The sequence below is a fragment of the Megalops cyprinoides genome, chromosome 6, assembly GCF_013368585.1.
Source record: "Megalops cyprinoides isolate fMegCyp1 chromosome 6, fMegCyp1.pri, whole genome shotgun sequence".
Taxonomy (NCBI): domain Eukaryota; kingdom Metazoa; phylum Chordata; class Actinopteri; order Elopiformes; family Megalopidae; genus Megalops; species Megalops cyprinoides.
Window position 1 is genome coordinate 116,127 of NC_050588.1, and position 22,201 is coordinate 138,327.

The 22,201-nt window shown below is 39.9% G+C and overlaps 1 protein-coding gene across 2 annotated transcripts; it reads right to left on the reverse strand.

The window, feature by feature from the left end:
• Positions 1 to 2,976: 2,976 nt before the first annotated feature.
• LOC118779767 (zinc finger protein 883-like) lies at positions 2,977 to 15,359 on the reverse strand. Of its 2 annotated transcripts, none has more exons than XM_036532001.1 (4): positions 15,314 to 15,359; positions 12,523 to 13,188; positions 12,373 to 12,431; positions 2,977 to 4,414 (listed from the first exon to the last, which is right to left on the reverse strand). In XM_036532001.1, the coding sequence occupies exons 2-4, from the start codon at positions 13,113 to 13,115 to the stop codon at positions 3,045 to 3,047; spliced, it is 2,022 nt and encodes a 673-aa protein (XP_036387894.1). In that variant the 5' UTR covers positions 13,116 to 13,188; positions 15,314 to 15,359; the 3' UTR covers positions 2,977 to 3,044. The 2 variants fall into 2 exon arrangements, with proteins under 2 accessions (XP_036387894.1, XP_036387895.1); XM_036532002.1 differs by lacking the exon at positions 2,977 to 4,414 and adding an exon at positions 9,101 to 9,256.
• Between the last annotated feature and the right edge of the window lie 6,842 nt (positions 15,360 to 22,201).

Sequence of the window (22,201 nt, forward strand, 5' to 3'; positions counted from 1 at the left end):
AAAATGCAAATATAGCAACACATAACACATAATTACAAAATAAACTTTCACTTCTTATGTATCTCTCCTCTGCTCAAGAAATCAACATGGTGAATAGCATGCCAATAATGTGAAACAGGGGAGTGAAAGCAGTAGGCCTATAGTTCAGAGAATAGTAGCTACTCAGATCAGATAAGCTATCTTGTAGGGAGCAAATTTGTTGCAGGGGTGAGCTGAGTCTGTCATCTGTTTGAATATCAAAATTCCTCCAGTCCAGTAGTCCTGTATCTTGTGTGGAGCTTCCAGGACTACCTCTGTTAAGTTACTGAACACTTTCAGATATTTACAGGTAACTTTTAGAACTGTTAGCAGCCTTACCTCAGGTTGCCTAACACTTAGACTGTAAGACTGTAAGACTGGGAGAAGGGAAAGGTAATGAGAATAAGCCTTCACCTACCCCTGTGATTTTATACTTTTACATTTTGGTCAGTAATGTGTGCAGTGATTTGTGAAACTGAGGTAATCCTACAACCTTTATAACTTTCAAATCATAAATGTAAATTAAGTGTGACCATACCTTCACTTATTAGATAAACAAGAATTCTTTATTTGAGATGTGGAAATAACGGACATGACTATGAGTGATTTTGCATGCTGAGAGATGTCATATGTTGAACATAGAGATATGCATACTGACAAAACCAGTCTTATAACAGTTCAGCTTGATGCACACCCAATTACCATGCTAACACTGCACATCCCTCATATTAGTTCACAGATAAGCAGAAATCAAGATAGTCCTTACTTGAAACCAAAACCATTATTCAAGAATATACATATATACATACATATATTAATTGAATACACACAGCAATATTCATATTCCTCCCACTCCTTTTCAGTCTGCAGAGGTGTGACTGGTATATAAAAGCCTCTGTGTTACCTTGTGTTTGGGCCATGGGTTGTTTATGATGAGGTGTAATTACACAGCTCTCTGGAAATAAGGACTGAGTTTATGGACTGCTGAGGGTTGTGTATCTCTGGCTTTGTTTAACAATTTAAGAATTTAATTATAACATTTACACATTGCTTATCAAGAAAACATTTATCTTACACATTATGAAATTAATGGTTAAAATGGGTTAACACATAAATAGTTCTCTCCCATAACACATTGACAGTTACATTAACATTACTGCAATAAGCAGCTGGCAAAAGCATTACCATGCCATTACAATTTCAAATATCTTATTAATATGAAACAGCACTGTTCTTTATCAGGAAATAAAAGGTGAAAGACCTAGGCCAATGAACTTTTAAGTGTTGTATGTCTCTGTCCTCTGAAAGACAAATGGCAATACATGAGCTGTTACCTCAAAAACAGCATGACAACTAGCATGCATGTTATTCAGTAAGCTATTTAGTCAGCTAGCTAATCTGGCAATTGTGCTTGCTTTCTTGCACCCTGATGATTACCATTGTGCTTCAAGTGGTCAGTTATTTAGAGACTCTATTACATAGCTGGGGCTGAAGTGAGAGCCCACAACAGTCAAAGCAAATAAAAAACACCACTTTCAAATAGTAATTTTACGGACCAACTACTCATGCAAAATAAATGTTAATTATTGCAATAATGGTATTATGTTACTATGACTAACTATGAAATATGTTCAAAGGACAAAGGTCAAGGGTGATGGGATTGGAAAAGAACACTTTATACAAGCATAATGACTGCAGTATTTGACAAAAATATTATAAGGGGGTAAGGGCAGTAGTTTCTTAAAATCAGGACATGCATTTTGACACTCATATTTTCTTTGATAAATGCAGGTAACTATTCCAGCCTCACCAGTCATTCTGTGTTTGGGTCAAATAATTCACACACAGTTGCACCATTCAGCCTTGTATTGAAATAAAGTTTTTTGGTCTATTTGGGGTAACATTCCAGTATTAACAGTGCCTATGTCTGGTTTATCAAACAGCAAAATAAATACATATGCAGATGCTGCAGAGACAGATATATAGAGACAGTAAGCTATATTGGCCCATCTGTATTTGCAACCCTGTAGCAAAGTAAAGAGTTAGCCATTTGGAAAACTGCTATTGAACTGGAACAGATCTGGGATTATTAGAGAGCCCAGAGATGATCATCACTATAACTGATTAAACTTATCTTGTACAACCACAAATATCTAAATTCGTGCTTACACTTAGACTATAATGCATCACTGACAAAAAGAAAGCTTTATCATTTGTAAAGCAACATGTACTAGAAAACTACAAATACTAGGTTAAAGGCTTAAGTTAAAATTTACTTATCTTGTTTTCAATGTACTATTCAATTGAAAGACAGACTGCAGAGGGCAAGCTTTTAAAATCTTCAAAACGGGCAGTTTTCTTGCTTATCAATCCAGCAATTGTAGTGTTTGTGAACGGTCTCTTCATGCCTCTCTCCTGTAGCTTGCTACTACTGCTGGCAATTCAACATCAGTGGGAAGGAGCTAGGGCATCAAGGATATCTCAAGCCATTTTGAAAAAGACTACAGTAGTCACATTTGTTTTGTGTTAGCATCTTGGACAATAATGGGATTCGACAGTGACATAAGTAGCTTGCTATCAATGTAAATGATTTTTTATCAGCAGGGCACATCTGCAAATAGATATTACAAATCTGTTTTTAATAAAGTGCACCTTCATTATTGCCATGTCCCAACCATATCAGCAAGCCATCATTCTTAGTATTAATATCTGAGAGGTTACTTCATTTGAACAATGTTGTTGTCCTCCTGGTGAACTTCACTTGACCGAGGAAGCAACGCTCGTTCAGGAAAATTGTTATGCTTTGCGTGATTGTGGCTTTTTGCAGCCGTGGCTGGTGAAACTGTCCAACCCACCCCAAATTTTTAAATGCAGATCTACACCCATCAAAGAACAAAGTGCACTTTCAACATCCTCACAATGAAAATCTCACAGCATTGGAAAATTTAAAGTCATAGAAAGGAAGAACCTCCCATTCTGGGAGCATTGGAATGGGAACTCCCCTTTTTGAGTTTGCTGGTGTTGTGTTAAATTAGATTGAACTGACTGACACTCTTCCCACTCTGGGTACTGACGAATGGAGGCTTCCTTGCATGAGTTAACTCATGTTGTGTCAGAGTACCCGACTGTGCGAAGCTCTTTCCACACTGGGAGCAGTGGAATGGGCGCTCTCCTGTATGAGTTCGCAGGTGTGCTGTCAGGTTTGATGCAGATCTGAAACTCTTCACACACTGGGAGCAGTGGTATGGGCGTTCCCCTGTGTGGGTTCGCTGGTGTGCTGTCAGCTGTGATGCTGATATGAATGTTTTTTCACACTGCGAGCAGTGGTATGGACGCTCTCCTGTGTGAGTTCGCTGATGTAGCATCAGAGTCCTTGACTGTGTGAAGCTCTTCCCACACTGGGAGCACTGGTGGGGGCACTCTGCTATGTGAGTTTGCTTGTGTGTTGTCAGGTGTGATGTTGATCTGAAGCTCTTTCCACATGTGGAACAGTGAAATGGCCGCTCCCCTGTGTGAGTTCGCTGGTGTGTCGTCAGGTGTGATGCAGATATGAAATTTTTTCCACACTGGGAGCAGTGGTATGGGCGCTCCCCTGTATGAATTCGCTGGTGTGTTGTCAGGTGTGACACAGACCTGAAACTCTTCCCACACTGGGAGCAGTCATGCGGACGTTCCTCTGTATGAGATCGCTGATGTAATGTCAGGTGTGATGCGGATCTGAAACTCTTTCCACATTGGGAGCAGTGGAATGGGCGCTCTCCAGTGTGGGTTCGCTTGTGAATTTTCAGTTCTGATGGAGATCTGAAACTCTTTCCACAGTCAGAGCAGTGGAATGGATTTCCTGTGTGGATTCGCTGGTGTTGTGTTAGAGTGCTAGACTGACTGAAGCTCTTTCCACACTGTGAGCACTGGAATGGGCGCTCCCCTGTGTGAGTGCGCTGGTGTCTTGAGAGTAATGAGGCACACCTGAAGCTCTTCCCACACTGGGAGCAGTGGAATGGACGCTCCCCTATGTGAGTTCGTTTGTGTCTTTTCAGTTGTGATAAACGTTTGAAACTCTTCCCACACTGGGAGCAGTGATACGTATGGTCCACTGTGTGAGTCTGCAGATGTGAAGTCAGCTCAGATTGAAGACTAAAACACTTCCCACACTGGGAGCACTGGGTACCTATGTGGGACTCTGTCAGGCTGGGGAGTGTCTTAGTGGGTGTGGAGTGCTCATGTGTGCTGCTGGGAGGCAGTGCGTCCGCTGCTCTGTTTCCTCCAGATCCCAGAATCCTGCTGTACTCCTCTGGGTGAACCTTCTCAATGTGCTGGTGTAGGTTCATTTTTTCTGTGTGAACGAATGGGCACTGGGGGCAGGCAAAGACATGAGATGATACCTCACCAGTCTCCCCTACAGAGAGAAAAGACAGGAGAAATCCGTACCTGTTAACATCTGCATGAACAAATGGGGACTGTGAACAGGCAAAGTCCTGAGATGGCACAGCCTGTGAGTGTCTCTCGCTCTCTCTCTATATTTACATACATATATCATAGGCAGAGTGTGACATTTGCGCTGGGAGGGGGCAAACATTTTTTAACTGACGTCAGTACACAGTCCAACTATTGCGTGGCGTGCTACTATTGCAACACAGCACAGCACATCAAATCAGTTTCTGACCACTTTGTACTATATCACACAAAGGCTTACGTAGGGTATTTGTGTTTCACACGAAGTGCACACAACTGAAGCGCACTAATCATAAAGTTAAAGTCTGTTAAACGTGAAATATCAAGTTGTTTATATTATACTGTTAGGCTTTCATTTTCCATGTACCCTTTCAAAACATTTAGTGTACACATGAACTAATTTCGTGTTAAATTGAAAACTATGAAATATGCACACTCACTCATATCCAACTTATAGCATGCACACACGCACACATTTAGAAAATGCTCAGCAACAGTGTCACCTGCTGTTACAGTAGGCTTGTAAAATATATATATTAAATAAACAGTGTCCAAGCTGAATCACTGAATGCACAAAAGAGAGGGAACTCGCATCTGACGTTGCATGTCACGACCAGGGCCAGGGGAAGACAATCCAGTGCTCTCTGCAAAATAGGAATATGCCACCCCCTATGTTCAAATTTCTAAGAGAAAAAAATGCCAGTTTATCACATATTGACAGACAGGTGTAATGAATTAATACCGTTGACTCACCATTTAAAAGAGGACCTTTCTTGCTTTGGCTGCTGCGAACTCTTCGATTATCTTGGAGTAATCCAATTTGTGACAGATTTGGTGCTCAGTTGAAATTTCGGCCAATCCATTCAAATGATTTTGTGACATTGTCGATCACAGATAGCTCTTTACAGGGGTGTATTGGGAAAGAAATACAGCCCTGGACTTATCCATTGGTACGGCCTGGGGGGTGGGGTACTCAGGAATTAAAACTATATTTGGCTACGATTCTCAAGTTCTCTTAATTAGTTAACGTGCATGGACTTTACAAATGATTACACTCTTCTGAATATACGTCACGTAGCAAGTTTTATATCCAGGGTTGGGAGGGTTACTTTTAATATGTATTCCACTACAGATTACAGAATACTTGTCCTAAAATGCAATTTCTAACGTATTCTGTTAGATTACTCAAGGTAAGTAAGGTAATCTAAATACTTTGGATTACTTTCTTAACGGTTTTTTAAAGAATGTTCATCCGAATAAGGTTCTGAACGGTTATTTTTAGAATGTTCACTTAGCATTGTTGTGGCTAATATTTTGGCACCCCCATGTTAAGTCTATGGGCATTTCATCTCAGTTCCATCAGAACTGTAATTGTTAAATCAAAAACTGTACATTACACGAAAACATGAGTTTGAAAAGGCACGAGCCACCCTAAATACATTGTGAGTGAGAAAGGAGTAGCTTAACAATTTAATGTATAATATGCATAGTGTAAAATTGTTGGAGTAATCGCTAGCTAGCTTGCTTGCCTTGATAACGGCACACAGCTAACATTGAAAACTTGTCTTGTTTTATTTAGCATTAATAAAAAAAACAGGTGACAATGCAATATTTTACTTAGGTTAGATGAGCACATTGTTGGTAAGCTTACACAACTAAGCTCTGTTTGAACTAATTGTGACGTGACTTTGTCAGTGTCAAAGTAAAGGATTACATACGAACGTGTGTCATTGAAAACTGCTGTGCAACATGCCTTAACAATGAAAGCATTCATGAAGTTAAGGTATCTTATTATTGAAATAAACGTTAATTTCTCAGTCCTCGCAATTCATACATGTCAACCCTTTCAGATGCCCACCTGTATCACCCTCTGGAAACATCCATAAAATCCATAGAAAATCCTTAGGATTTATAAATTGCAACAAAATGAATTAGATATTAACACTTTATTAACAAATCAACAATGTTTCCATGTAAACTTATAAGTAGCACTACAACACTATATAACTGACTTCACTCAGCTATTGTTTGAAGCTGTATACTACACTAGGTGTCACATCATGGGTCTCTGCAGTCTCTAGTCTTTAGTCACTGCAGCAGAAGCTGAATGTCCTTGATTTGTTAAGTCAGATCACAGGTGCACCTGATTGTACTCATAGGCAGAAAGCCACCAGGCAGTAACCAGTAAAATTGACAACATTGTCGACAGTGTCTTTTATTGTGTTATCATCATGTAATCTTTAATTGTATAATTTTTACATGATTAGATGTATATTAAATAATATCTGTCTACAGTAATGATTCTGTGTGCCTACAATTAAAAAAAATGTAAAGGTAACGTGCCCGATTCAGGGAAAACCATATGATTCTATGGGGAAACGGTAGGCTAGTAATGTTACTAGCTTTAGCAGCTAGGTAGCAGTTTAGCCACATATCAATGGATCCCCAGCAATAGTAATAGAGAAGAGTTGTGCTGTCAGGTGTAATATTAATAAGAAACAAAATCCCAATGTGAAGTTTTATGTTTTACCTAAGGCTAGAGACAGTCAATAAGTTAATTTACCTCAAAACTAGCCAAGGCGGTCGGTGACTCTTAAAGTGCTGGCTGACACATGCATTCGGTCAGCTATCAGCTATCAGCTATTTATGGGGGAAAACCTGTGTTAAAATAAATCTCTAAAGTTACTCTCGTGATCATGTTGGTGTGAATATATTTTGTAGTATGTGACTGCTACAATGCAAAAAAAATTATACCAACATTATAGAAACATGGTAAAGTTATTTAATTACATTGAGAAAGTTGTGAAAAATGAAAAGTCTACGACAGCCAAAGCCACCAGCCCCCTGTGTGACGACACGGAAGTATTGGTCTATTGTGCAAGACTTCAGGAAACAAGCATCCAGTTGTTCTTTGTTTACCGTAGTGTGTGTTTGGGTGTTCATGCGTTTTCAAAATGAATAGCACGCAATAAATTTTGAACCATGTTTCTTTTTTTTTATAATCCGTTCAATTTAAATGGGGGAAAATCCTATACGGATATTCCGTATAGGTTGACATATGTATGCCAATTGAACCATTTCATCAGATGATAGGCACACAGAGAGGGCTGGTAAAAACTTTATGGATTTTTTGACTGTCCACTGGCCCACCGATGCAGCGGCCTACCAGGATTTGTCCCGGTACGCCCGATGGCTAGTACACCATTGGTTCTTTACAAGTTTGAGACGCGCAAAACTCCTCTCTCCTGATCCCACAGTTACCGGCACAGTTAACAATAAGCGCAGGGCAACGCTAAGATTTGGGTACAAATCCAAAACATTTTCCCAGTAGATGTACCTAAGCATGTCAATGGGTGAATCGCACACATTGCTGGGATAGCTCTTGTCAGCTATTTTTATCTTGAAGCTCAGATCATCTGTATCAATGTCCCCAATTTCCCGTTGCAGATCAATACCCTCCTCGTTGTCGGCCTTCGTCTTTCCATCCCTCTGCTCTTTATGTTCCGAAGCTAGGCTAGTCACTGCGTGTCAGTGCTCCCGCCCCCTAGCTATTGTGTTTTGTTTTCCCTGTCCATGTGCTTTTGTTTTCCTTGTGTTCTAGCCCTGCCCCACTCTCCGCCCTGTCTCCGCCCACCCGATCATCCCCTCCTGCCTGCTTACACACCTGCTTCCCATCTCCTCATCAGCACAGCCCTGTACCTACCCTGCTTGTCTCTGTCTTGTTGCCAGTTTGTTGCAGTGTGCCTTTACCTGTCTCATTCCCGCCGTGTTTTCTGCCTGATCGCTGTTCCCCGAATTGACCCTGCCTGCTCTTCGACCTTGCTCCTGCCTGCTGTCCTGCCTTGTTCACCTGATCTTCCTGACTACCTGGTTTGACCCTGCCTGTCCCCGGCTTTGATTCCTGACTGTGTTTGGACTGCCTTCCTGGTATTTTGACCCTGCCTGTTTCGGACTGCCTGCTTGTTCTGCGATTTTGTTAATAAACGCCTGGATTCTGGAGTTCTCGTGGTCCGCGCCTGAGTCCTTGCCTGTGCCCTGACACTGCTGCACTAGAACTAGCTAGACTAAGGTTAGCTTCTTGAGCAGTATCGGAACCTTTTGGGGAAAAGTTTATTAATTTTGGACAGCTTTCCAAGATTTTTCACTGTGCACGCCTTCTATATTCAGCACCACTAGGCTTTGAACGTCTCATTATGATGACTGTTACCACTGCTAAGAGTATGAAAATGTTCATAAAATTCCCTGTTCATCGCCAAGCCATCGAATATTCAGTGATCGTTCTCGTAATTTTTACAAAGCTCATCATGGTGTGGGCCCCCTAGTGGTCTGACACCCTGAGCAATTGCCCAGTTTGCCCAGCGCTTCCGCCGGCCCTGGTCACAATGTTACAAACGCAAATATAATGTACACCTAGGTCGATGAAAGAATGACAATGACTCAAATCAGTTTGACTATTTAATGAACAGTAACGATTAAGCAAAACGAACAACAACGATTGAGCAAAACCTCAACATTAGCCACTAAAATGTAAGCTATTATGAAACATCTGTATCCTATAAAAAAGGCTAGGCCTACATGTCATCAAATGTAGCCTATATGCTATCAAGTAACATTTTATTTTCTCCTTTTTTTCATTGCGGCAAAGTCCTCTGCTGCCGACTTGAAATCAAACGTGTCTTTGCAATCTGCAATGTGTATGAGCCGCGTCACTCTCTCCTTCTCCAGACAACTTTGCAGCGCTGTCTTAATTCAATTCTGCAGAGAGAGGCCCCTCTCTGTTGGCATGCTAGACACGGGCAGAACACAGGCAATTTTAGTCAGAGTAGCCCAGTCGGGGTACAGCTCGCTGAACTCATAAATAAGCATGTTTCACTGTCAAAACACAAATGTCCTGTTTAGGAATAGCCTTTGTTATAGCTACGTTTTGTATGAGCATTATTACCGGACATTTTGACCGACAAGTTTTTAATTTTATAATTTATTTTCATAAATTTTACCAGGCAAAAACCCTGTATACATATACCCTGTATGTATATACAGGCACTACCACGAGCCGCCAGCTTCAACGTGCCTTGGCATAGATTCTACAAATCTGGAACTGGAGGGTTGGAACAAAATACGGAACAAAGATATTCCCTCATTTGGTGTTTTGATGATGGTGGTGGAGAGTGCTGTCTAACACGTCGGTCCAAAATCTCCCATAGGTGTTCAACTGGGTTGAGATCTGGTGACTGCAAAGGCCACAGCATCATTCACATTCACATCATTTTCATACTCATCAAGCCATTCAGTGACCCCTCGTGCCGTATGGATGGGGGCATTGTCATCTTGGAAGAGACCACTCCCATCAGGATAGAAATGCTTCATCATAGGATAAAGCTGATCACTCAGAACAACTTTGTATTGATTTACAGTGACCCTTCCCTCTAAGGGGACAAGTGGACCCAAACCATGCCAGCAAAATGCCCCCCACAGCATAACAGAGCCACCGCACCCCCTCATCATAAAGGTCAAGCATTCAGGCCTGTACCATTCTCTGGGTGTATGCCACACATGCACTCACCCACTTGTCGGGAATATGGTGAAGGATGACTCATCTGACCATATCACTTTTTTCCACATCTCTGTAAACCAGTGCCTATGGTTTATGCACCACTGAACTCTCAAATGTGCATTCATTTTTGTAATGAGGGGTTTATGCACTGCAACCCAACCCATCCGTCTCTATGTAATTGTCAACAGACTGTTCTTGCTGACACAGTCTGATCACATCCTGCATTGACATTCTCAGTCACCTGAGGAAGAGTTGCTCTTCTGTTTTTCCTTACATATCGCACTAATGCACGAGCATCACGGTCATCGAATGTGCACTGTCAGTCACAATTTCTGACCCTATTTACTGATGCCTTTCCCATAGATCTAAATGCAGATGTCACTTTAGTTACTGTTCCTATTGAAACACTTTCCAGTTGAGCAGTCTTTGTGACTGAAGCTCCTGGCATCTGTGCCCCAACAATGAACCCTCTTTCAAAGTCACTTAGATCTTTTCCTCTTGATCCAAATTGAGATCAAGTAGGCCTGCTCAACACGCCACAGAGCACGACTGGATGTTAATTGCTTAATTGTACCATGTAGTACACCTGTGTGGAAGCAACTGCATTCGTTATGTTTCTCCACTCATTTATTCAGGGTTTTTCTTTCATTTGTCACCCATCTGTGTATATATAAAAAACCAACAGCAGGAAAACTAAGATGAAAAAGATGAGAGAAAAAAAAACAAATAGATGAGAAAGCTCACCAGTGTGACAGTTTTCTGAACACAGACTCAGGATTTCCCACAGAAAACAAGAACAAGTCCAAAGTCAAATGGAGTTAAACACAGTATGCTGTATCTTCATTCGTATGTGCCCTAAACATATAGCACTAAAACATGCTCAATTCAATATTGATATTCCTTCATTAATTGCCTCCAAATTTTCTTCTGCAGGCCTTCTTCTATAATTTCACTAGTCAAAAGTGATTACTAAATGTTCACAGAACTGTATTTAAAGTGTGAGTCATGCACTCACCCCCTTATACCTGGCCCATGTTACAGAAGGTTGCATTTAACATGGAAGAACATCAGTGCACAAACAATACTTTGTATTTACCATTGTCAGTTTTTCAATTCTTCTGTTTTTGTGTCACAAAAGCAGAGTAGAATCTTTTTTTATCCTGCAAATAATTACAATATGAAGAGTTTTGTCCCAAAATGTTATATATCCATTGACAAATTTTGGTAATTTGGTTTTAAATAATTAAACAACCTATGGTAGAGATTGGCACACTTTTTTGTTTTTGATGAAATTATAGCATAGGTTTGTGCTGTGATTTATTGGCATTACATCTAACTTTCTGCATTGTTTTACTTTCAGACTAGCATAAATTAACTGAATGGTGTTGTGCATGCACTTGTGGGCCTGGGAGTGTTGTTACGCAGGTCTGGCACTGTTGCTCATATAACTTGGATGGACACACTTATTCACTTGTACTGGATTTCGCTCTGGATAATAGTATCTGCTAAATTAATGTAATGTAAAATGACATGCATTTGTTTGAAATATAACACAAGATGGTTCTACTTCACAAATACAAATCATCATATTTTTAAAAAAATTCTACATATCCACCTCACATCACATAACTCTGTAAGAAAAAGCAGCACTTTTAGGTTTGCAACAGTGAAATATGATAAATATTGTTAAATAAAATAAAATCAATCAATGAGCCATTTCAGATGTTCGAAAAATATATAACCTTTCAGAAACATAAATAAAGTCCGCAAATGAAATACTGGGGACACACTTCTGTAAGTGGATCTTTGACTTAGCCCACATTAAATCCTCAATGTTTACATAAGTCACCATGAGAAATTCCCCAGGTTAAGTGAACAAATGACACTCATCTGTCTTAAAATAATCCATTGAAAACATCTGGAAACTCAGATACCCATACTTATCATGGGAAACTATGGCCAGGAGAAAACTGGTTTGCTATGCTGTTGCGGTAAGAAAGGAGTGTTTGGTCCTGCAAGATAGGAGTCAGAGTTCCAGCATTCCATTCCAGCTCAACAATGAATGCTGCATGTTTTGGTTAAAATATACATATTTTCATATCGAATAGCTGTTTTTTGTGCAAAATGCATTTTAATGCAAAACTAAAACATGCCATTTAAAAGAATAAGAACAGAAACATTTTACACACATAGAAAGCTTCCAATAAGCATTCATTTCCGATGGAAAAATGCACTTGTGAAAAACTGGCTTTTATTGAGTTTTGGAACAAAACTCTTCATATGTACACTAGTTAGATGTTTATATCAATAACACACTAAAAGGAAAACGGTAGGAAATATTTCTTCACCTGTGTCTCCTTTCCTGGAGGAGATGACAGAGGATCCCAGGAAGGGCTCAGCACAGATGCTGAAAAAGGCAAATAAAAGCATGGTATTTGTGTTACGACTGACTGCAACAAGAAAGAACAACACACAGTCCACAGATCCCCTTCACTTACTCTTTCTCTGATGCATCTGTCAGGGGGTTGTCCAAGTAACTCATCACCTCCCTCTTACATGTCACAACCTGTCCTTTCAGCCTCCATGACCTTTCTTGGACAATTGGTGAGAGTTCATCCTGCCTACATGGATATCTCACTCCCTGGTCCCTGTTAATATCCACAGGACAAGGAGGTGACCTGTCAGTGAGCAAACAGGAAGTGACCTGAGGTGGCAGGACTTTCTCTTCCCAATACTTGCAATCTTGATTTTCTTCATTCTTCAGCTCTCTTTCAGTTTGGGTGGTGTGATCAGTATGATCTCTCTCCATCTGTTCATCCCTCTCTTTTCCCTTCTCACTCCACAGTTCCTTGTCCTCTTCATCGCTCACACCACCCTCCCTCTTCATCACCTTACTCTGTCTCTCCGTGCCTTCCTCTTCCTCCTCCTTTATACTGGATAGTACATCTATTTCTTCCCTGCTCATCCCATATCCAGTCTTCCTCTTTGTCATCTCCTCCATGTCTTCACTTCTGTTAAGACTTGATGCCACCTCCACCCGTGTGTAATCTCTGCTGTCGAGCACAGATTCTGCCTTTACCTGCAGAGGCATGGCTTAAAAAGTTTTCTGAGCCAGTCCTGAAGTCTGACTGTTGTTAGAGTGAGCTAGGTGGAAACCGCCGCTCCTGCAGATATACAGACAGACAGGAGAGAATATAGTTGCTTATAGTGGGTAGAGCTGTTGACACAAAGACAGAGAAATTAATAAATAATTCTTTGTCTACTTCTAAACGTTTGGTTCAAACTCAAACAATGGTTTTACATGAAACATCTTTTTTTGACTGCATTCAAAAAATGATATTTTGTCTCATTTTGTCTCTCAAGAAAAAGTGGGCAGAGTTAATGTGCCAAATTAAATTCTAATCTGGCAATGATGTCAATGGAAAAACAATCATGGTTTTCAGCATATGTGTAAATTGTAAGAGAATGTGTAGGTTAAATGATCCAAAAATTATAACAGAACATGATATGCCTGGTAATGACATGTGTGAGCTGAAAAGTAGTAAAATGCATGAACTGTTAGCTTTGGTCCATGGCTGTAACCAGGGTTTGAAAAATAGTGAGATCCAGGGGGGGCAGGGTTTGGTTTTGTCAAAATTACAGATATAAACATTTCATACACAGAAAGAGACCTGTTGCTATTTACAAGAAACAAATTTTATTAATGTTTTAATTGTAAGGTACACCATCTGAACTGGATTGTACCAAATAACCTCTCGTGTAGGGCATTCATATTAATATGCATTGCTGAATGAGTAATAAATCGTAAGAACATTATCTAGAGCATCAAAATACATAGGTCTACAGTGTGAAGCATGATAATTAAGGTTATTTGTAACCTTAGCTAGCTATAAAAAACCAAAGAAAAATGCTTAAGAGTAACACCATTACAAGCTAACATCATTATACACTTATATTCATTTCCAAATCTGGCTTTGAAATTTTTCATAGGACTACTATTATTGATACCGTCTCCTATATAACCTGTTTTTTAATCAGTGGTGTTGTGTGAAACGTTAGCTCTACTACTACCATGAAAGAAATAGCCTAGCCTTCATCATGGCCAGAATACGCATATTTAACATGTTTCATACAATTGCCTTTACTCCAGATGCTGTACCAGGTTACTGTTTTGAACGTTTCTTACAGATAATGGCATAACGATCATTGCTTTGTCTTACTGAATAGTATACTGCCAGTTCACACACAAGCCACCTGCTGCTGCCAACGTGCGTAAATTCCAATTGCTGCTGTCAGTGGAATTGCTGATGATGCAAGGGGTTGCCCGACGGGCAACCACACTAATTACCTAGACAGAAAGTCAAAATGCATTTGAAGTTGAAGCTTGTAGCCTAGCTAACTGCAACATGTTAATAGAAGCCAACTAAAAAACCCATGCATATGTAAGGAGAATTTTTATCACTACCTATTCAATGCAAATTACTAAAGAGAAGTACCCCTGGCTTGCAAATTAATGCAACTGCAGTAAGAATTCTATTCCATTTCAGAAGACAGTTTCACGGGACTGGTAAATGACCATCTTAACCCAATAATTTCACATGAATTCAATAAATGAAATTAAACTGAGGAAAAGCTAATCAATTTCACTAATTGTTTCATTTTTACCACCCATAGACTGGAACTGATGAAATGTACTTGTCCGCCCCCCCCCCCCCCCCCCCCCCACCCCCCCCCCCCCCCCCCCCCCCTTTGGCCCTGGATTTTCTGGGAAAATACTCCATGATCAGCTCTTATCCAGCGCGACTCACAAGAAGATAAATGTGTACCTTTTGACCTGCACCATCTCCCTAAATTAAGTTTTTCCAAATGATCATAAAGAAATGCAACGCAAAATATTGTCTTGATGTCAGTCGCATGGCCTGTGATGATGATGGCACCCAGCCTGACACACTGCTTTAATATCCCTCGCCACAAACATTTATCTTGTTCAGACAGTGCTTTTCAGATAAAGAGAAATGTATGCACATTTTCTTTCTCTGGTGAACTTCAGATTTCCATCGTTACAAATCCTTTTTGCGACGGCGCAAAGTAGCGAGCTAGCGCGCTACTTAACCAGTATAAGATATGAACGAGCTTGATAATATGAGCTACTTGCTGATGCGCCTGCTAGGTAGATTCCCGGGGAAGTCCTCAGATTATAAATACTTTACGTTAATGAAATGGAATTTAAAAGGAGGTATAATAACCATTTCAGGAAAAAACGGATCAAGAAAATTTAGCCTACCTTACCTTATCTAGAGCGAATACGCTCTCTATGTCTGAGTTTGCGCTGACTGCGTATGACGTCATAACGTTAAGGCGAAAACGTGCAAGGAGGTTGCCTGTCAAATTAAGAGCTTTTCCTTATGTGAAGGATCGAGTATAAATTTTTGCAATTTAAAACATTCTGAGACAAAATACATTTTGTGTGCAAATATGTAGTATGGCTATGAGTGTGTATATGTGGGTGTATTTGTGCGTATGTATATGTATAAGCATGTGCATGCATGTATGTGTATATGTATGTATATGCATTGGCCTAAATTACCGGCGGGGGGGGGGGGGGGGGGGGGGCAATACAACCCCGCCAAATAATCATATTCATCAACCCAATGTTCAACCCAAAGTTACGCCCTTGTGTATATGTGGATATGTGGATAGGTGTGTATACATGATTAGATGCCATAGTTCACAATATTTTATATGATTGTTGTCAATGTAATTGCTACTTCTATATTTGTTATGTCTTTTTTATCTTTTTATCTTTTAAGTTTTATTTGTCATGCCAGTAAAGTTCCATTTCAATTTCAATTTGATTTTCATGGTATATTATTTCCAGCTGAAGCCTGTGGGGTGGTAATACATTATAATACAGGTGCTCTGCCAGTATAGGCCTACTGGTGTGTACCAGTGGCTAGCTAGCATCTTCCACTAAATTCCATTAATCAGCTGTACAACTAGCTGTGTTTTGCTCAATTTTGAATAACACTACACTCAAATATCTCCAGCTGTAGGTCCACAGGCACATCAGAAGATTTGACTGTGAATGATGAGCAAAATTGTATAATCCCTCTAAAGCTAAAGACCTGAAATTAGTTAAGTAGTTAATTAAGTAGTTTTGTAATCTTGTCTTTGTAACAAATCATGTCAACATCACTGAGTAGCAGACGTGATGCTCAGATGAGGGAAATGAACAGGGTCACCATTTTTCAGCTGTGTTTCTCACAAAGGTAACTTCAACTGGAAAGTACATATGCTGACACTGTGTGACAGCTTTGTTGCAACTTTGCATCATTGTGATGATTCAAGTGTTCTATAATATCCACCATAAGGCAGGGTCCTGTATCCATTCTGGATTGAGTAACTCAGCCATTGTCTTCCATTTTTAGTCAAATTGTCAAATTTCCAAATTTCCAAAGGTAGGGTAGGCCATAGGTAATGTTTTTACCGCTAAGCAGGCTATCAAATCGATGACGATGTGGCCCTCTGGCTTGAATGAAATTTGATGTGGACCACACATCCATGGTGTGGTCCATTCTTAATGACTTGCTATGCAATACTTCATACTTACGCCATCAGTCGGCAGGTTGAGGGTGCAGGCCCAGTCCACTCTGAGTCTGTCCAGCACTCCAATAAGGCCTGAAAATGTCATTTGCTGCTGTGGTGTCTGACTAGCCCTGAGGAGTTTGAATTGGTGCTGATGACAAAGTAGCATCAGAACCATGTATATATATCGCCAGTTGAGCAACATCTGAAGAGTTCAGATGCAAAAGCCACTAAACACCACCTCCGCCAAAAATGAGATAACAATGTTGAGTGAATGCTCTGCACACATAGTATACGTTACTCAAATAATTTTGCTTCAAAACCCGCTAAATACCACACTCTGCCCGGTCTGAAATATCGATTTGTAGGCAAAAACCTCTAAACGCCACTTCCCTTTGGCAGCAAAAGCCTCTATCTTCCGAGAATCAATCAGAAGGCACGAATCGAATCATATGATTTCAAGCAGTTTCAACATGGTTGCGTGCTGAGGAGCCGGCTTTTTTGTTGATGTTTGTGTTGTTATTGTGGAGATTGTATTTGATTGAGATTGAGATTTTTAACACTTTTAACATGGAGTACGATGAAATGGATGAGTATAACCTGCACTCATAACAGTTCTTCGTGCGCTGCTGTTACTTTGAGGGAATCCGATTTACTATACATCAGACAACAGCTGTATTACACCAACGATAAAGTCAAACAAGATGCCATTCTTCTGTCTCATATGGATGTTATGCCCCCCCCACCACCCCACCTCACCCCACCCCACCCCACTCCACTCCACCCCCGCGTAAAGAGGTTTGTCCACTGTTCAATTTTGAATTGATTGTGCTTTCATCTTTTTCAGGGTTTCTAGTTGCATCTTTAGTGATTTTGCAACTGTTTACTATGTCTTGTCCCAAAGAGGTGGATTTGGAGGTTTTTGTAAAAAAAGCACACATGGATTTAGCTGGTTTTGACGCAAAATTTGTTAAAAACCAATGAATTGTCTAAAGTGACATTTTTGAAAAAAAAGGCATTTTATTCACTAACTAATAACCTTATCATTACCTTTAAAATGAAATTCCTGAACCTGAACATAGGAGCCTGATAAAAAATGCTCACTTAAAAGAAAAGAAGTCTGACGGATATAGAGGGTTTTGCATCTAAACTCTGTAAGGTCAAAATTCTCATCAATTTCAGTCAAAAAATCTACAATGACTTTGTTCTTATGTTGGCTGTCCAAATCTCCAGCAAGATCTGAAACAATTTCTGCTACCAAATTTCTCATCAGGCTAATGTTAGCAAAAGCCTGTCTGGGTACACAAATTCTGCTGCCTTCAGCATGCACATCTTCACAAATTCACCCTCGGTTTATGGCTTCGTCACCGATGCAATTTCATGAACAATAAGGTAGCTTGTTTTGTCTTTACTATTATTCTAAAATGTGGAAAATAGTAAAAGAAAGAAAGAAAGGTTTGTTACATTATTGTAATAATAAATCCCCTGAGCAACTTACATTATTTTCAATCTCATCCATTTATACAGCTGGACATTTTGCTACTGAGGCAATTGGGGGTTAAGTACCTTGCCCAAGGGCACAACAGCAGTGCCCCAGCAGGGAATCAAACCAGCAACCTTTTATTCATGAGTTCTGCTCCTTAACCACTACGCTACACTGCCACCCATGTGTGAGGTTGAAGCTTGGTAGGGCTGTAGTGTGTAGCCAACTTAAAGGGGTCTTCTGGTGACTATACCATAGACCTACTGCTCACACTACGGCAGCATTTGTCCTAGTGGACAAACTAGGAATAACAATGCATTTTATTTGGAAAATTAGAATTAATGGGCCTTTCAATGCAATTTCCACACATCAGCCTGTAAACTGGACCCCATTGGCAGGCTGGAACCGGCCCACAGGCCATATGTTTGACACCCTTGCCTTAGAGACTGACTTCAGAGCTTCACTTGTGCTGTGAACAGGGAAATAGAACAAAGATTTGAGAGCATTATTACAAAACATTATTACAAAATTCTCTAAACCAATTGGAGCATGGGGAGGCAGAAAGTTTTCTGCATGGAGATGAATGTAAAAGAGAAATTAGTCAGTTGAAGCTGAAAGTCACCCAGACAAATTTGACAGTTTTGCACCCCTACTCCAAATGTTTCAGAAATCAGATTCAGAAATCACTCTTCTGGCAATGTTTCTTGGTGTCAGACATTTACCCCCTACTCTGCAGATATTACTGCATTACAGATCAACAGTAAAGAGTGGGGGTTCCCAAACAGCTCAGTGGTTAAGGTGCTTGTTTTGATGCAAACTGAGCTCTATGGCCCAGGTTTGATCCCTGCTGTGTCATCCGATGCCAGTCCCTAGAAGCCCACAGCAATGGAGCAAATTGGTTTCTTTCCCCTGGGGATTGGAGCGGGTAAGTTAGCCAGGGTATAGTGGGTTGGACGACTTGCAGTGTGAAAAATATTTGTATTCAAATATTAGTGTATTCAAGCATTGTATTCACCATGCTCCTCATTCCTGCATTGGTACAGTGATTGTGAGGGTGACAAATGACAATGTTGATGAGAGTCCTGCAATATGTCATCTCAGCCTGGTGTACCTTAGTTCATCAGCAAGCTCCTCTCTTGTAAAAACTACCATGCACCAACTAACCACGCTGAAAGGATCAACCAGCCACTATCCACAGACTAACGAAACAAACCAGACCAACTAGCCACCACACACTAATGAACCACACTGAAACCAGATCAACCATAACTGGACCCTAAAAACTACTATGGCTCCCTCTGTGGAGGAATATCTGGAATATCAATTGTTGTCCAGTGAGGGAGGGAGATTTAGTGGTGCATGGTGTGGGAGGGATATTTAGTGGAGTGCAGTGTGGAAAGGAGATTTAATGGTGTGCAGTGTGGGAAGGAGATTTAATGGTGTGTAGTTTGAGAGGGATATTTAGTGGTGTGCAGAGTGGGAATTAGATTTAATGGAGTGCAGTTTGTGAGGGAGATTTAGTGGTGTGCGGTGTGGGAGGGAGATTTAGTCGTGTGCAGTTTGGAAGAGAAATTTAGTCATGTGTAGTGTGGTTCCATTCAATCATGCCTACCCATAGAGGGGCATCCTGGGTTGGAGAAGTAACCAGAGCAGTTTGAGGCAGGGCCAGGATGTGGTAGAGGTTAGATCATTAGCATTTCCATTATTCCTCGCTTTTTTGCATTGTTTGGATGAATTGGTATAGTTGTCCTTGATTTTACTGTTGGGCAGCCCACAGCTGAACATTTACATTTACATTTATTCATTTGGGTTAAGTACCTTGCCCAAGGGTACAGCAGCAGTGTCCCAGCGGGGATTGAACCAGCAAGGTGCAAACAACAACTCAAACCATGCAAAAACAAGTCAGACACCAGCAGAAATGGCTGTGGACATTTGAAAGGTCCACTGGTGAAGCCTATTCATAAATCTTCAGTACCTCATCAACTGAAATACACCATTTTTTGTAATAGCAATGCTACAGGGAGGGAGCCGCTCATCTTCCCAACCTTTAATCAAGTTCTTATTACCTTACAAGAATCCACCCAGCCCCACCAAACAGACTACAAAAGCAGTGATTAAAATACAGAGCAATCTTTATTAAACACATCCAACACACAATCCCCCATTTCCAATTAACTGTACATCTCCCCTTCTTCCCCTCTCCCCTGGAAGCCCTGCTGCCAGCCAGAAGAGTCCACTGCAGGTAGGCATACCCCCTTCCAACACACACAGACACACACAGACACACACACACAGTGAAGGTGTGCTTATGTATTATTGCCTAAACCAGTGCAGGTGTGCTTATGTGTTATTGCTAAAACACATTGAAGGTATGTGTAAGTGTTAATGCTAAAACAAAGCGCTGGCATGCTTATGAATTACTGTTAAAACACAGTGAAAGCATGTTCATGTGTTACTGTTAAACACAGTGAAGGAATGCGGAAGTGTTACTGCTAAAACACAGTGCAGGCATACTTATGCATTACTGTTAAAACACAGGGACGGAATGCATAAGTTACAGTTAAAACACAGTGTGGCCTTGCTTATGTGTTACTGCTAAAACACAGTGAAGGTATGCTTATGTGTTATTGCTAAAACACAGCAAAGGTGTTTTCATGTGTTACTGTCAAATCACAGTGAAGGCATACATAAAATACAGTTGTGCTTAAGTGTTACAGTTGAAGTGCAACAGGAAAGAAGAATATCCCATTATACTGTCACTGAGGAGCTCTACTGTGGTGAAAATACAATATCAATATCCTCAGTGGATATTATTTATATCTAATTATGTGGATTATAATAACAATATGGATTTGACAGTCCCCCTCATGCTGTCAATCCATGTTTACTGGCAACATGCAAACAAGCACAAAAGTCTGTCTTTTTACTAAAAGTGCTGAAAGTGTATTTAAACAATGACACACAACAACAATCACTTGTCAAAGTTATTATTGTAGAATACAATAATAGGCGGCAGTAGGCGGCAGTAGGTTGCCAGTTCGATCCCCGCTGGGACACTGCTGCTGTACCCCTGGGCAAGGTACTTAACCCACAATTGCCTCAGTAAATATCCAGCTGTATAAATGGATAACATTGTAAAGAACTGTAACCTATGTAAGTCGCTTTGGATAAAAGCGTCTGCTAAATGAATAAATGTAAATGTAAATGTACAATTTCTTCTCTTTTATACAAACAATAAATAAAGTTATTTTCCCCAATATATTCTTGTAGATCCTCATACTGTTTTATCTACAGAATAGAACATCTTATTCTTAATAACAGGTAGGTAAACTTGATATATTTAGTAATTGGATGTTCTTTTTTTCAATTTTTTCATTGTAATGCAGGTTTTATAGAATAGAATATAGTTAGACGACTGCATGATATGAATAATAATAACAATAATAATAATCATCATCATCATCATCATCACAAAATGTATGTATTTATTATTAATATTAATTTATTTTTTTTACAAGCAGCTTAATTTTGTTTATAATTTAGTTTTATCTCCTTTTACAAAAATACCTAGAGGAGCAACAGAAAAGCAGAAAACTGCAGAAATACATACTTAAAAAGTAAACAGAAGATACACATGTATTTTGCAAGATACACAGAAGATACATATATATAGTGCAACACTGCTGTATGTTTGGCAAAACATACAGCAGTGTTGCAATTATATTATCATTTTGTTAACTTTTATTTTAAATATATTATGTATCTTCACATTTTGGCATGTTCAGCTTCCTATGGTAATTTTTAGAACAATAAAATGAAACAAAAGATGCTAGACAATGGACCTGGACAAGTAGTATTGTTCATCTGTGTATTTTTAAGTAGGAGCCTCCTACACAAGAAAGTACAGTGAAAACAAAGGAACTGAATATCCTGTTAGAATACAGACCATCGGTAGTGTATCACCTCAGTGACATCATAAAATGTGGTGAAATAATTCGTGATAACTTTGTGACTTATGTCAACTGCATTTTTTCCTGAAAGACCGATGAACAATTTACTTAATCTACTACTGGGACTGTCTCTGACCTGTGTATCCTAAGTAAGATAAT

Excerpts from the sequence above, each read along its gene's own strand:
- LOC118779767 (XM_036532001.1), bottom strand. The coding sequence starts at position 13,115 with ATGCCTCTGCAGGTAAAGGCAGAATCTGTGCTCGACAGCAGAGATTAC. Across the intron at positions 12,432-12,522 it reads ACAGATGCATCAGAGAAAGA|CATCTGTGCTGAGCCCTTCC; the intron begins GTAAGTGAAGGG and ends TGCCTTTTTCAG. Across the intron at positions 4,415-12,372 it reads CTCCAGGAAAGGAGACACAG|GGGAGACTGGTGAGGTATCA; the intron begins GTGAAGAAATAT and ends TTCTCTCTGTAG.